The sequence below is a fragment of the Miscanthus floridulus genome, chromosome 7, assembly GCF_019320115.1.
Source record: "Miscanthus floridulus cultivar M001 chromosome 7, ASM1932011v1, whole genome shotgun sequence".
Classification (NCBI taxonomy): Eukaryota; Viridiplantae; Streptophyta; class Magnoliopsida; order Poales; family Poaceae; genus Miscanthus; species Miscanthus floridulus.
Window position 1 is genome coordinate 103,274,131 of NC_089586.1, and position 13,201 is coordinate 103,287,331.

General features: G+C 47.9%; 3 protein-coding genes across 3 annotated transcripts; all 3 read left to right on the forward strand.

Annotated features, from left to right (window-relative positions):
* Positions 1-644: 644 nt before the first annotated feature.
* Positions 645-1,354, forward strand: LOC136465983 (zinc finger BED domain-containing protein DAYSLEEPER-like). The gene is made up of 3 exons (XM_066464509.1): positions 645-767; positions 837-1,185; positions 1,299-1,354. The coding sequence occupies exons 1-3, from the start codon at positions 645-647 to the stop codon at positions 1,352-1,354; spliced, it is 528 nt and encodes a 175-aa protein (XP_066320606.1).
* Positions 1,355-8,657: 7,303 nt separating this feature from the next.
* On the forward strand, positions 8,658-11,840 carry LOC136467457 (probable phospholipid hydroperoxide glutathione peroxidase). The gene is made up of 6 exons (XM_066466171.1): positions 8,658-9,097; positions 9,382-9,458; positions 10,484-10,545; positions 10,687-10,805; positions 11,333-11,500; positions 11,590-11,840. Exons 1-6 carry the CDS (start codon positions 8,813-8,815, stop codon positions 11,629-11,631), a joined length of 753 nt encoding a protein of 250 aa, XP_066322268.1. The 5' UTR covers positions 8,658-8,812; the 3' UTR covers positions 11,632-11,840.
* Positions 11,841-11,879: 39 nt separating this feature from the next.
* On the forward strand, positions 11,880-12,827 carry LOC136465984 (F-box/LRR-repeat MAX2 homolog). Its single transcript, XM_066464510.1, has 3 exons — positions 11,880-11,918; positions 12,219-12,471; positions 12,625-12,827. The coding sequence occupies exons 1-3, from the start codon at positions 11,880-11,882 to the stop codon at positions 12,825-12,827; spliced, it is 495 nt and encodes a 164-aa protein (XP_066320607.1).
* Positions 12,828-13,201: the final 374 nt, after the last annotated feature.

Sequence of the window (13,201 nt, forward strand, 5' to 3'; positions counted from 1 at the left end):
CTGATAGTAGGTGATGGGCTAAAAGAATTTGATAGATCAATCGCTCATGTTCGGGCTGCTGTTAAGTATGTTAGGAGTGGACCATCTAGGTTGGTAAAGTTCAAGAAATGTGCCGAGTTAGCAAAGGTTCAGACCAAAGCATTTTTCAACCTAGACGTCTGTACTAGGTGGAACTCAACTTACCTGATGCTACAAACTGCACAAGAGTATGAAAAGGCCTTTGAAAGGTATAGTGATGAAGACCCATACTATAGTCTAGAGTTAGAGAGTGAGAAAGCACCAGGAGTTCCAATCAAATCAGATTGGGAAAAGGCAAGGAAAATGGCTCAATTTCTTAAATACTTCTATGAGCTGACCCTCCGTGTCTCTACCACAAGTCACCCAACATCTCACACATACTTTCATGAGATTGCTGATGTTTTGGTTCTGCTGAGACAATGGTGTCACAGTGAAGATACATTATGTAAGGAAATGGGCCAGAAAATGTTAGTGAAGTATTACAAATATTGGGGAGAGAAGTATGGAGAAAGGCCGGGGGATAGAGAGAAGAGAGGAGAGAAAGACAAGGGGGATCAATTGCTTAACATTGTTATTTTTTCTGTGTTGGTATTGATCCTCGGTTCAAACTTTCTAACTATGTCAAGATGGCAACTATGATAATGTTTGGTGATGAAATAGGTCAGAAACTATGGGCAACAGTCAACACTTATTTTCGTGCTTTGTTTGAGGAGTACAGAGAACTGTATGCTCCATCTCCAAGTGACAAGGTGCCTGCTGAAACTCAAGAAACACCAGAATTTTGTTCTGGATTGATGAGCTCCATAATTGCACAATAGATGAGCAATAGGGGGAGTGCCAATACCACTGTGAAGTCTGAACTAGACAAGTACCTTTTAGAAGATAATGAGGAGCTTAGTAAAAGTTTTGATATTATGAAATGGTGGAAGAACAATGCTACTAGATTTCCCATAATGTCTCATATGGCCCGTGATCTTCTAGCAATTCCTATCTCAACAGTAGCCTCTGAGTCAGCCTTTAGTTCAGTTGGAAGGACACTTGATGATTTTAGGACATCACTCACACCAACAATGGTTGAGCGGCTCGTTTGTACAAATGATTGGCTTCGTGGAAACAACTACATCAGTGTTGAAGAGGACACAGAAGCATTGGCCAAGCTTGAGGAAGGTAATTTTTAATGCTAAGTCTAAGTTGTTATCATTTCTATTGTTTATCTTGATAGCTTATTGCAGTAACATTACTACACTGAGTACTAACTAAAACATAATCACTTATTGTAGAAATTGGTGCCCTGGCCATTTCTAAGGATAGCACTACTACTGCTACTGCATCTTGATAGCACTACTGCTACTGCCCAATGGCTGGACGCCTGGATTACAGGTGATGCACACAAACCCTTTTGAGGATCATAGAAAACCTTTTGACATGTGTATGATTGACATATTGATTTATTCATGAAAAATTGAAAATAGTGCTTTTCCACTAGGTGCAAGCCTTGCACTGCTATAGTGCTATCTGAGTATTTGTCAGAATAATTTTTAGCCTAACTTTTAGCATGGCAATGTAGGCTGCAAACTAAACATTTATAAATTGAACTTCTCCTTTCCTTTCAGCTAAGCTTTGTAAGCATGCAGTGTCCTGACCTCATTCACATTGGGTGGTGTTTTTTGTTTGGTATAGGACAGTAATTGATTTTGCTGCTATTATTATTTTTAAGACGTTTATTTTTATATACAAGGACCAGTTCAGAATAAACTTGAGCCTTAATGCATTGATTTCATATTTCAGTGGCTACTTGGTGTTACAACTTTCTTCTTCCCTGGTGCTTCGCCAACAATCCGGCGCAGAATGCTCCCATGGCACATTCGCGCTGGGCTTGTTGTCTACATACTGGCGCTGCTTGCTGCAGAGGCTGGAGACACATCCTGGTGAGTGGTGGGCTGGTGGCACCGTGGAGCATTGTTCTCTACTTCTCTTGCTGTTGTTGATGCCTGCTGGCTGGAAGTCTCAAGTCTGGAACCTATTTTTTTCCTGTTGTTTATCAAAATTGATGGAGTACTGTGGTTTATTATCAAGAATGAACTGCAAATTTATAATATTTGATTTGAGCATTGAATTGTTAAGTTTGTAATAGTCTTGAGTCTTCAAATAATGTCTGTTGTTCTAAATCCTGTCAAGAATGAACTATTGTCAGTTCTAAATCCTGGCTGTTGTTTTCTTGCATCAGTTTATTCGGTTTTAACCGAAAAACTAAACTAAAAAACCGAACCGAAATTGGTCGGTTTTTGGAATTTTAGCAAACCAATCGGGGATCATTTTTTGGAAACCGAAATTTTGGAAAACTGAAAAACCGAACCGAACTCATCAGTTAAAACCGAACGCCCAGGCTGAGGTATTCTGGCCAGATGTGATCACCTGAGGCGCATGATCGGACTTAGGTTCGAGGAGGTGACCGGACGCAGGCAGAACACTGTTCATGCGTCAGGTCATGGTCACATGGCGTGCGGGAGTTAATCCAGAGAGGATCGGACGCTGGGGCACGTCCGGTCGGCTGAACCGGACGCGTCTGGTCATCGTTTTCTATCTCTAGACCCTTACTGGAGTCGATCGAACTCTAGCTGGCTGAGCGTCAAGTCATGTAGTGGTGCGTCCAGTCTCGGTGCTGAGCAAGGTGGTGTGCAGGCAATCGGACTCCGCACGGGTGCGTCCGATCATGGACCTATGTGTCCAGTCAGTCAATGTTCAATGCATGAGCGAGTTAACCATTGACAACAATAGCTATTTCAAATGGCTAGTGCCACGTGGAGGCAGTACAGCGACCAGACACGTCCGGTCGCGCTGTCGGATGCGTCTGGCCAGTATGTTTTCTGCGCAGTGAAGGGGTAACGGCTCTATTTGTTTGTGGGGTTATAAATAGAGCACTTGGCCACCCTTGGGCTAGTAGCTGAGCACCCTTAAGCCTTGGTGGGTTGTGTAGGTGTGCTTGGGAGCCCTCCATCTCATATTTGCTTGATAGTGTTCATCCGATTTAGTGTGAGTGCAATTCTAGTGCGATTGCATCGTGAGGTTGCATCAAATAGCACTAGGTGATTGAGTTGCAAGCTGGTGGTGCTTGTTACTCTTAGAGGTTGCCACCTCCTAGATGCCTTGGTGGCTTGTGACTCCGTTGAAGCACGTGAGGAGATTATACGGTGCTCCGGAGGAGGATTTGTGAGGGGGATTATGCTCATCCCGCGGGGACCATGAAGAGCAACTCTAGTAGAGCGTGTCATTGAGCTACCCTCATTTTTGGGGTAGGTTCTTATGGTGCTCGACATGCGGGCTCGGCAGGTGATGCCAATTAGTCACCGAACCACCAAGTGAGCGATCGACACAACGGGGACTAGCGTGTTGGCAAGCACGTGAACCTCGGGATAAAATCACCGTGTCATCCTTGTCTTTCCGTTGGTTTGCATCCCCTTTACATAAGCTTGTATTTACTTTTCATACATTATGCTTGTTTAGTTGCTCTTGTAATTAGTTGAGCTTGTGTAGCATAGAAGTTGCTCCCTTGCGTGACTAATTCAGTTTGAGTAACCTTATTAGTCACATTGCTTAGTTTGTGTAGCTAAGTAATTTGCGCTCTCTAATTTGGCATTAGTTGCCTTGTTATTGAGTTTTGCTAGTGAGCATAGGACTTTTGTGCGCTTTGCTTCACTAGAATTGTGTAGGAGCTCCCTCGTTGCTTGAAGTACTAGTTACATAGGTTTGTGTGACCTTGCAAGCTAAAATTATTAGATGAGCTCTAGCTAGCCCGGCACCTTTATTATCTAATTAGGATCTTTGTAAGGTGCTTGAGTACTTAGATAGAGGGGTGTAGTCTTGGCTAGATCGATAGTTTTAATTCTACATTTATTTCGGTTAGCCGACGCAATTAGTTTTAGAAATGACTATTCACCCCCTCTAATCCATCGTCTCGACCCTATGTATCCTCGAGGAATGTTGTTTGGCGTAACAACTTGTCAACTCTGATCCGGTTCTAGTGGATGGTGGGAGGGCGTTGTGGGAAATGATGGAGAGCCCGTTGCTCACTCTTGATCATGGTGACGACTATGGACGCCACTCCCCTGAAGGGAAGCATCGCTGTGCCCCTTTGCCTCTTGCTGCGATTGATTCGGGTGAATCCTACCTCCAGTCATTTGTGCAATGACAAATGTTTTTGCTGTCATTTTTGTTTTCTTCTTAGAGACGTCATTTTGGTATGATCCCCTTGAGGTGCACGTTGTGAGGTTAGACGTCGTTCAATGAGCTTGGAGTTGTTGCCACGTTCTAGTATCTAGAATCTTTAACAGCGGGCAATGTTTTATTGACTCACTTTGTTCGTGGGCGGTGAGGTCTTTTTTGGTGGTGTTTTCTTTGCTCAATGTTTAGAGTTCGATGTCAATTTATTTTTATCTTTGCTGGTTTGGCCAAAGCTTTGGTTTAGTATTCATTCGCTTTGTGTGAAGCTGATTCTTTTAGAGTCGATATAACGTAAAGTCTAGATTACCATGGGTTTTGCTCCTCAGAGATTGTGATTTTATTCAAAAATAGTTTTTAGTTCTCAAGGTATCATGCATCGATAGTGCTAGCGCCTGGACATCAGGACGGACGCCCACGTCCGCACTCCATTCCGCGCGCCTTACATGGGGCCTGTGCCACCCCGAACGTCACTAGCATTGAGAAGAGGGAGAGAAGGCAACGCCCGCCTACGCCTCTGGTTTGGATGCCCAGCCGATGCCGGGAGGATGAGGAGATACCGAGGTGAGGCAGCAGAAGGTGAGGAGGGAGATGCAACACCCGATCTACATTTGAAACATCCAGATATAACACTTGCAACATACATCTGAAGACAGATGAAATACTTAAAATATGCACCTAAAACACTTGTAAAAACACTTGAAAACCATTGTAAAACATACGCAATATCCAAATAAACACATGCAACATATGTGTGAAATATATGCAACATCCAAATAAACATACTTGCAACATTTATCTGAAAAAACAGATAAAACATTGGGAACAGAAGCTTGCGACATACGTGTACAACCATTGCAACATATGTAACATCCCGATCTATTTTTACAACAATCATATGAAACACTTGCAACATACCTATAGAACATCTGAAACACTTGAAAGATACGCTTGCAACATGCTCTTTCAGTGCAACATCTCTTTGCTGCTTGCGAATGGATGCTCGTCGGATCGTGGAGTTCACTGATGGCGCAAAGCTCGCCGCTCCAGTGGAGAAGGCCGCAGCAGGTCTGGTGGAGAAGGCCGCGGTGGGTTCGTGCGCTGGAGAAGGCCGTGGCGAGCGGGAGGCACAGTGGAGAGGGAGGAAGACCAGCTCCCATGCTTAGGCGCGGTGGAGATGTCGGCCGGCGGAGCGGAAGCGTGATGGAGAGAGAGACATGGTCACCGAGGTGGTGCGGCAAAGCGGAAGCGTGGTCGCGGAGTGTTGTCACGGCGTTGCAATGAGGTGAGTTTTTTAGAACATTTGTAGAATGAGTGGACAAGCAAATAAGAGGCGGACGTTGTTGGGCTGGCGCCACGGGCAGCAGCGGAGTGTCCCGGCGGACGGGCGCCCACTTGGCAGAATTACCGATCGTGCATTAGAGCTATCTCATGTCTTGGCTACATGTCCATTTGATCATAGTGACATCTTTTGTAAAATAAAATATATAATTGTGATATGATCCATTGTCGCATCATGGGTAATGCCAGGGGGTCAAGCGTTCACGCGCAGAATATACGGTAACATGCACGTCAGATGCTCATTGGACGGGCGGCGCCAGCGCTTTGACAAAGCCCTCACGTCCACATGAGACGTGGTGAGACATAAGCCTTGAGCCTTTTACCCGTGTGGCATCATGAATGATGGTATTGACCTATGTGCCACTAAAAAGTTCGAACACACTCTGGTGCCATGATGCTAAATTTTCTTGTTTTTCACGTCATTCCGTTCACGTTCTGTTTGGTTTTCACAGTTCAGGAGCCTTGACACGTGGGCCAGTAAGTCAGAATATAAAAATGGCCTCTCCCTAACCCTATCCTCTCGACGTGCTACGAGCGCTGCGGTACGACGCCGTACGGAGGGTGGAGGCCGAGGAGGTACGCGGGCCGGCGCTGCAGGAGCTCCTCGCGCTCGAGGCCAGCGCCGACGACCTCCTTGTCGGTGACCCCAACCTCGTCGCCCTGCGCCGCTTCCTGTGCCAGCTCAGAGCCCATCGTGCTCTAGCTCCCTGTCTCTACGCGCGCGGTGCCACCGGTGCGGCGCGCAGAGGGCAGTCGAGCGAGTCGCCGGCGAGATCCAGGCGTGGGTCGACCGCGAGGCCATCGCACGCCTCATGGCCACGCTGCGCGGCGGCAGGACGGATGCCCGCGCGCGCGCTCCTCGCGGAGCTCGAGGCATGGCTGCTGTCTACGGGGGGTGACGGCTGCGCGGCCGCGGGGCTGGCGCTGGTGCGCTTCAACAAGGACATCTTTGTCGGGCTCGTACTCATGGGCCCCGCCGTCGGCGCGCTGGTGGCGTCGGGTACTATGGCCGCAAGGAGGTGGTGGACGCGCTCCTCGCCGATGGCCTCGTGAAGCGCCTCCTCTGCCTTCAGCGCTCCGACCTCGGTGGCTTGCTCCCGGACACGGATGAGAACGAGGACGGCTGCACAAAGGCTAAGCCCGACGACGCCAAAGGCGGCGGCTCCCTTCTCCTGGCCTGCCTTCCCCAGTGTGGCTGTGGCGGCGTTGCGAGGGCGCCGGCGCCGTGGACACGGACACGAAGGGCGAGGGGGACGGCGCTAGCTTCACCGCTGACCGCTGACCGCTGACCTGTGGGCCCACGCGCTCATGCGCGCTGTCGCTGGAATCGGAGAGCACGCCAGAGTTCAGCAAGGTGTTCGCCAAGGAGCTCGCCAGCCTGGGGGGTGCTGTAGATGTGTCGTGCATGGTGTGTACTAGATGCTGGAAGCCGATGAGTATCTCGTGTGTTCGGTGTTCTTGTTCGGGTAACCGAGATACCAACAGGGGCGAGGCCAAGGTGCGTACTGCGTAGCTGCGTCAGACTTTGGTGCGGCAAGGAATGGGGGAGATGGTGGCAGCCAAGTGCAGGTCGACGCCTCGGTGGTGTACTCGGCAGAGGTCTACGACCACCGCAGCGGCCCATGAATGGTCTCCTGCGGAGGCAGCACCACCATCGCAACAGCATCCAGGAGGCGGACGGCAATCATGTCTGCCTGTTTGAGCAGGGCGGCGCGTGGCCTCCAACCGGCCTGAGCAGCGCGGCATGCGACCCTCTCGTCGGTGGCGCACTGGTGGTGGCCGAGTGCCACCGTGGAGCAATACCTGGGAACGACAGGCGTAGAAGTCCTCGCCTCACGTGGCAAAGCAGACGCATGAGCAAGTCACATTAGGCACGGGCGCTACTTCTGCAGCTGTGGATCGGTGGACATGGAATGCTTATCTATCAAATTTGTGATATTTAAAACTAAAAAATATTGCAAATAATTTAAATACCAATTAAATTAGGGAGGTAAAAAATGGTCAACGGCAATCAGTTTGGTGTCCACACACTCAGCTGGAGAGCGTCACATGGGAAAATAGAATTTTATCTCAGCTACTCTGGCCTAAGAATATTTAAGTCTTTTTGCAACACCGTTAGCTAACGTTACCTTTAAAAATAAACGGAATGACATAAAAAATAAGAAAATTTAAGAGTAAATTGCACCCTGGGTATTTAAACTATTGGGGCATTACCATCTAGGTACTCGAACTGAAAAATCTATCACCTGGGTACTTAAACTATTGGGCCATATCATCTGGGTACCGTCGCCGCCGCTGCAGAGTGAACAGGAGCGCGGGAAAATGAATTTTGAATCTTTTTCTTTTTCTAAAAATGGATGAATAGTGCTGGAATTTGTTATTTTTGTAAAAAAATAATTATAGCTCCAAACATTCTAAAAATTTTTGTGTAGCCTCTATATGATGTACTCTACCTAGAAAAAATATGAAACTTGGAAAATGAATAGTTTTTGTATGTTTAAAAATTACATCTTTTAATTAATAAATGAACTTCCATAAATTTTATAATTAAAATAAATAAATGTCAAAAAGAGGCGGCTTACCTGTGTGCGAGCGAGCAGGCGAGCACAGGTAGGCCGCCTCTTTTTGGACATTTATTTATTTTAATTATAAAATTTATGAAAGTTCATTTATTAATTAAAAGAGATAATTTTTAAACATACAAAAACTATTCATTTTCCAAGTTTCATATTTTTCCTAGGTAGAGTACATCATATAGAGGCTACACAAAAATTTTTAGAATGTTTGGAGCTCTAATTATTTTTTTACAAAAATAACAAATTCTAGCACTATTCATCCATTTTCAGAAAAAGAAAAAGATTCAAAATTCATTTTCCCGCGCTCCTATTCACTCTGCAGCGGCGGCGACGGTACCCAGATGATATGGCTCAATAGTTTAAGTACCCAGATAATAGGTTTTTCAGTTTGAGTACCTAGATGATAATGTTCCAATAGTTTAAGTATCCAGACTGCAATTTACTCAAAATTTAACGTCTTAGCATCAAGACACCATCTTTGTAACGACACACCCTGGAACGCTTAAGCCTTCCCCGTCCGTGGCCACCGCCAACACGATACGGCCGTGGCCCGTGGGGGCCCCGCCTCCGGCCGTAAGATACTCCTACTTCGTTCATTCTATCATCAGCCCCGCCGTCACCGGCACCGGCGCTCCGGTATAATCGCGGCCCGATCGCCGATGCCTCCCCGCCCCGCCCCACTGTTCTCTCGCTTGCGCTTCCGCCTCCCGACGTGCGCCGCTGTCCCCATCTCCACCCCTCCATCCTCCGCGGCGCCCCTGCGCTACGGCCGTCACACTCGCCTCGCTAGCCCCTTCCCTCTGTCCACACCTTGCCCGCGCATCCTCCGCGCCGCCGCCGCGGTCTCGTCGTCGCTGGATCTGCGCTCGATAGCCGGCGGGTTCGCACTGTTCAGCATGGTTGCTGCCTCCTCCGCCACCTCCGTCCACGACTTCACCGTCAAGGTGCGCAAAACGGCCCAATCGCCTGTATAAAATACCAATTCCTCATTTCCCTTTGAAAGCGAGAGCTACAAAGTTTGTACACATGTCCTCGCGGAGTTTAGCATTTGCACATAGATCCCTCCCTGATTCCGCTGTTTTTCAAGTCTTGTCTTCCTACTCCAGTTTTGGTTGAAGATTGCTTCGTTCCCGATAGTCTCCGGATGTGCTATCATACTAAATGATTTTTTTCGTCTTGGATTCTTTTCCTAAATGATCTTTTTTTTTGTTGTTGTTGTTGATTGCAGGATGCTAGCGGGAAAGATGTGGACCTTAGCACCTACAAGGGGAAGGTTCTGCTCATAGTCAATGTTGCATCTCAGTGGTACCAATTTACTGCTTTCTTAACACCATTTTCCATTATGTTGCAAAATTGATCATGGCTTGAAAAGTTATGTGGAATGCATCATGTAATCCTCTTATTCATAATGAAACGAGTCATGTTTCACGGTGAAACTGGCCGTAGGAGAGTGCTTTGGTGCTTACTAGTGGCAATATGCTCATTTAGTTCTTCTAATCATCTAATGTAGTGTACTCCCTCCGTTCCAAATTGTAAGTTGTCTTGGCTTTTTTAGGTACATAGTTTTTGCCATGCATCTAGATATACACTATGTCTAGATACATAGACATAGTAAAAACTTTGAATGTAGAAAAGCCAAAACGACTTACAATTTGGAACGGAGGGAGTATTTATAATTTGAGCTTTATGTTTGTGGATAAGTGTGATGGAGCTAGCAAGTAAAGATGCACATTATATGCTTTGTTATGTAATATAATCGTAGCAAATTCAAATTTAAATTTTTACCGTTAAATATATTGTGCTAAACGCGTACCCTGAGCGCCATAGTAATTTCTATTCTTGAGAATCAACATTTGAGTTATCCATGTGTGGGAGGAATTTGCCTGTTAAACAGACAGCGTGGTAGTGGTTGCAGTTGGACATCAAAATAGTGGGACACCTGCCAACTGCACTATTTATTTATGGAGATTTAAGTGTCAATGTTATTGAAGGGTGGGCCTGGTGCAAGCGGTAGAGTCTTACCGCCTGTGACCGGAAGGTCCCTGGTTCGAGTCGCGGTCTCCTCGCATTGCACAGGCGAGGGTAAGGCTTGCCATTGACACCCTTCTCCAGACCCCGCACAGAGCGGGAGCTCTCTGCACTGGGTACGCCCTTTTTAAGTGTCAATGTTATTCTCCCCATTTCTATTTGTACGTTAGGAATATAGGAATATATGTATGTTCTTGCATAGTCTTTTTATCCCTGATCATGAGGTGCACATGTACCATTGTATTAGATTATGTTGACTACTTTTGAGTTAACATGGCCACTTCTCTTTTATTCTGTTGCAGTGGCTTGACCAATTCCAACTACACAGAGCTGAGCCAGTTGTATGAGAAGTACAAGGACCAGGGTAAGTATCTAATCTTGTGCCTCGTTATTCCTTAATTACGGAGTGTGTCTTTTGTGCATGCTCTGTTGCTCATATAGATTGGCTCCTTCATATCAAAACATGATTGATGTGCTAAATGTTGTCAATCTGATGTGTCTTCAGGTTTTGAGATCCTTGCTTTCCCATGCAACCAGTTCGGTGGGCAGGAGCCTGGCACTAATGAGGAGATTGTCCAGTTTGCTTGCACTCGCTTCAAGGCTGAATATCCAATTTTCGACAAGGTAAATCTGCACACAGTACTTATTTCTTTTGTCTTTGTATTTTCCAAGCCAAAAGGGGGAAAAAATCTGCTTGACGTTCATGATCAGCTACCGTACTTGATCAATGAATCCAAGCATTCTCTCTCTATATATTTATATATATGTTGTTCTGTTGTCTGTGGAAGGGCAGGCCTGGTGCAGTGGCTGTGGAAGGGCAGGCCTGGTGCAGTGGTGAGAGCTGTCTCATTGAGTCACCAGGTCGTGGGTTCGAAGCAGCCTCTCCGCGGATTTTGTGGGGGAAAGGCTTGCCTCGGTTTTTCCCTTCTCCAGACCCCACTCATGTGGGAGCCTCCGGCACTGGGTGTGCCCTTTTTTTTTACTGTTCTGTTGCTAAGGCTATCTCATAATTGTTTTAAAAATCAAATGGCGGGGATTAGGGACCAGTTTCATTGTTTAATTTATGCATCAGTTGAATTATCCATGTGCTTGTGAATGTGATTCTAATTAGCATACATGGAGTTTAAAGTTTTTAACTTTCACTTTGTTAGGTTGATGTCAATGGCGACAATACTGCACCCATCTACAAGTTCCTGAAGTCCAGCAAAGGTAGTCTCTTTGGTGAGAACATAAAATGGAACTTCTCCAAGTTCTTGGTTGACAAAGAGGGGCGTGTTGTGGAGCGGTACGCACCAACAACTTCCCCACTGAGCATCGAGGTAAGTTCCTACATCGACCTGGTCGGTGGTCTGGTCATTTGAGTTTTCTTGTTTCATCCTGCAGCACTAACTTTGGCAAATTTTTGCAGAAGGACATCAAGAAGCTACTAGGGAGTTCTTCAACCTTGTAATTGGATCCACTAGCCCTACTAAACTGCTGCATTGCATTTGCCTCAGTAGCGTTTTAATAAAGCTGTTCTTAGAACCGAGATGTTTTTACTGTATTTCTTCTGTATGCCCTGTTTTGTGGTAAATGCCATGTATGTAATAAAAATGATGCAATGCATGAATTCTCTTAAAAGGTTATGTATCCGGGTTGGTTGTTGAGATCTTTGAGAAACCGGGTTGGTTGTTGAGATATTTAGAAATAAGTTTTGACATGGGGGCATATCTTGCGTACCTGCTCGCCGGAGCAAGGGCAAACATCGGAAGAGATATTGCTAAAGGGCAACGAAATTAATTGGGAAAACGGTGTTTTTGCCCGAAGCTCAATTGTGATTTTACCCTTATTTTTTCAAATTTGTGATTTTACCCCTGTTATTTTGAAACGAAGGAGCCGTTTGCCCCTGGTTTGGATGTCCGTTATTTAGGGGCTGATTAAACGATTTAAAAAAAATAAAACACATAAAATCAAATGCGAAATGATTGAAATGCCCATTCCTCTTCATTCTTATCCTCTCGTTCTCTTCGCTGCTATCCGCTCCTGGACCTGCCGGAGCCGCTGCTGGTCCACATCCTGGGCTTCCTCACCGACGCGCGGTCGCGGCACCGCGCCGCGCTGGCGTGCCACCGGCTCCTCGCGGCGGAGCGGGCCACGCGCGCCGTGCTCTCGCTGCGCGGGGACCCACGGTTGGACGCGTTCCTCTACCTCATCAGGCCGTCGTTCTGCTTCCCGGCACTGGAGCGGCTCGACCTCTCGCTGGTGTCGCCGTGGGGCCACCCGTTCCTCTCCTCCGCGGCGCCGTCGCGCCGTTCGTGACGGCGGAGGAGGTCGCGGGCCAGAACGCCTTTATCGCGGCGCGCCTTGCCTACTGCTTCCCCGCCGTATCCTCGCTCGCCGTCTACTGCCGCGACCCCACCACGCTCGCCAGCCTCACACCGCACTGGAGGTCCCGCCTCCGCAGTGTCAAGCTCGTGCGTTGGCACCAGCGCCCGCCCCCGCCTCGACTCCGGCACGGATCTCGAGCCGCTCCTCGGGGACTGCCCCGCGCTCAGGGCGCTCGACCTCTCCGAGTTCTACTGCTGGACAGAGGACATCGAGCCGTTGCCAACTTCCCGCCGCCAAGAACCGGCCAACCGAGTTCGCGACGTCGCCCTGGTGCTGTAGAGCCGCCCTGCTCGTGCTTTCGTGGACTGGAGCACGAGATCGAGAGCTGCCCGTGCGCTATCCACGTGCCTCCCCCGGCGGCATTCGCGTCCTCGGCACGGCGCACAGGCGGCCCGGTCCTGCTCCCCGCGTGCCCCGTCCCCGTACCCCCAGCGGCCACAGCCTGACCCTGCGCCCCAGCGGCTAGGCCCCAGCACCGCATCTCCCGTGGCCGAGCCATGGCCGGACGGTTGACCCCGCGCCGTGCGCAACTGAGCCTCGGCCAGACAGGGGCAAAATCACAATTAGGCATAAAAACAAGGGGCAAAATCGCATGGGCATTCATGTCTTTTGTACAAAGTTTAACACCGTTAGGGGTGGATGACGGAGCAGGG